This window comes from Parus major, chromosome 8 (genome assembly GCF_001522545.3).
Source record: "Parus major isolate Abel chromosome 8, Parus_major1.1, whole genome shotgun sequence".
In the NCBI taxonomy this organism is placed as follows: domain Eukaryota; kingdom Metazoa; phylum Chordata; class Aves; order Passeriformes; family Paridae; genus Parus; species Parus major.
This window is the reverse complement of record NC_031777.1, coordinates 29,767,320-29,768,601: the sequence shown is the minus strand read 5'-3', so window position 1 is coordinate 29,768,601 and position 1,282 is coordinate 29,767,320. Positions and strand designations below refer to the sequence as shown.

General features: G+C 42.1%; 1 protein-coding gene across 1 annotated transcript in view; it reads right to left on the bottom strand.

Annotated features, from left to right (window-relative positions):
* LEPR (leptin receptor) overlaps positions 1-1,282 on the bottom strand; it is a 28,972-nt gene that overhangs the window by 11,201 nt on the left and 16,489 nt on the right. Inside the window, exon 8 of the mRNA XM_033516502.1 lies at positions 72-368. Within this exon, the coding sequence (XP_033372393.1) occupies positions 72-368 (297 nt within the window). The remainder of the gene's footprint in view (positions 1-71; positions 369-1,282) is intronic.

The window sequence follows — 1,282 nt, the reverse complement described above, 5'->3', positions numbered from 1 at the left end:
GGGAAGGGAATATTCCATCCTTACCAGAAAAGTGCCCCAGAAGGAGAATGGAAAATCCTCTGGAATCTTACCTACTACATAGACCTCAGCATATCTGTGGTGACATTCCCTGCTTTGGTGACAGCAGTACAGGGCATTATAGAAGAAACCTCCTCTAGGCTGGGTTGCTTTCAAGTTGAAAAGAGTAACTTTGCTGACATGATTGCTCACTAGGGAATATTGGCTGGCTGGGATTTCTTCTGCTAAATTCAGCCACCAAACCACCTCCTGGGCCTCCACGGGCTGGCTTCTGTTTTTATAGATGCACAGAAGCGAAATGTTGGAGCCAGCACTGGTCAGGGTCTTGGGAGGGAAGTACAGGACTTGAGCTGCATGAAAAGGGGGGAAAAAGGGGGAAAAAAATCTATTGAGATTTGAATCTGAACCAGAAAAACATAAAAGCATTTGTCAATAGAATAACAATAAAAATAATAATAATAACAATAAACTTTTTTTTATATTATTAGTAGTAGTACAGATTTAGAAATGAGCCTTGGACTGTCTCCCTCCATACCTGAAGTTTCTAAATTCTGATTTAAATAATCTTTAACCTCCCCAGGCAAATCTGAGTGAAATGAGCAGAAAACCCCTGGAGGGTGCAGTGCAAACAACACACAGCAGCACAAATAAAATAAAATTAATCCATCCTTCCAGGAGTTGCTGTTCCTCCTCCTCCTGAAGTCAGCTGGAGATTAAAGTCCCAAAAACTGATTTTACACTGCAATTAACATCAAATTGTAGCAGTGCTCCAATCCAGGCTCAAAGACACTGAATTTTCCAAGGATTTAAAGAAGTTTAAACACAGCCCCCATTGCTCAGGGATTCAGGGAAGATACAGGTGGAGCTGGGATGGAGCTGTTTGCAAAAACCAGCATTAAATCCTTTAAAACTCAGATTTGCTTCCCCCACTGAGGAACCAGGCAGAGATTTTAGGGATTTCCCCCAAATTTCCCTTTCTCGGGCAGTAAAGCAGATTTAGGATCTGTTGTTGAAGGTTTTATTAGGAAAAAAGCTCTTTTTCCAAGGTTTAGTTCTTTCTTTGGTGCAGGCCCAGGAAAAGCACAGAGAATTCAGAGACCAAAATATACCCTGGGAATTCTGAGCAGAGCATGGAAAAATACAACAAAATAATCAGAAAGTCAGTTTTGCATGGAGAGGAGGAAAAGGAGGAAAAGGAGAAGGAGAAAGAGGAGGAGGAAAAGGGGGAGGAGGAAAAGGGGGAGGAGGAAAAGGAGGAGGAGGA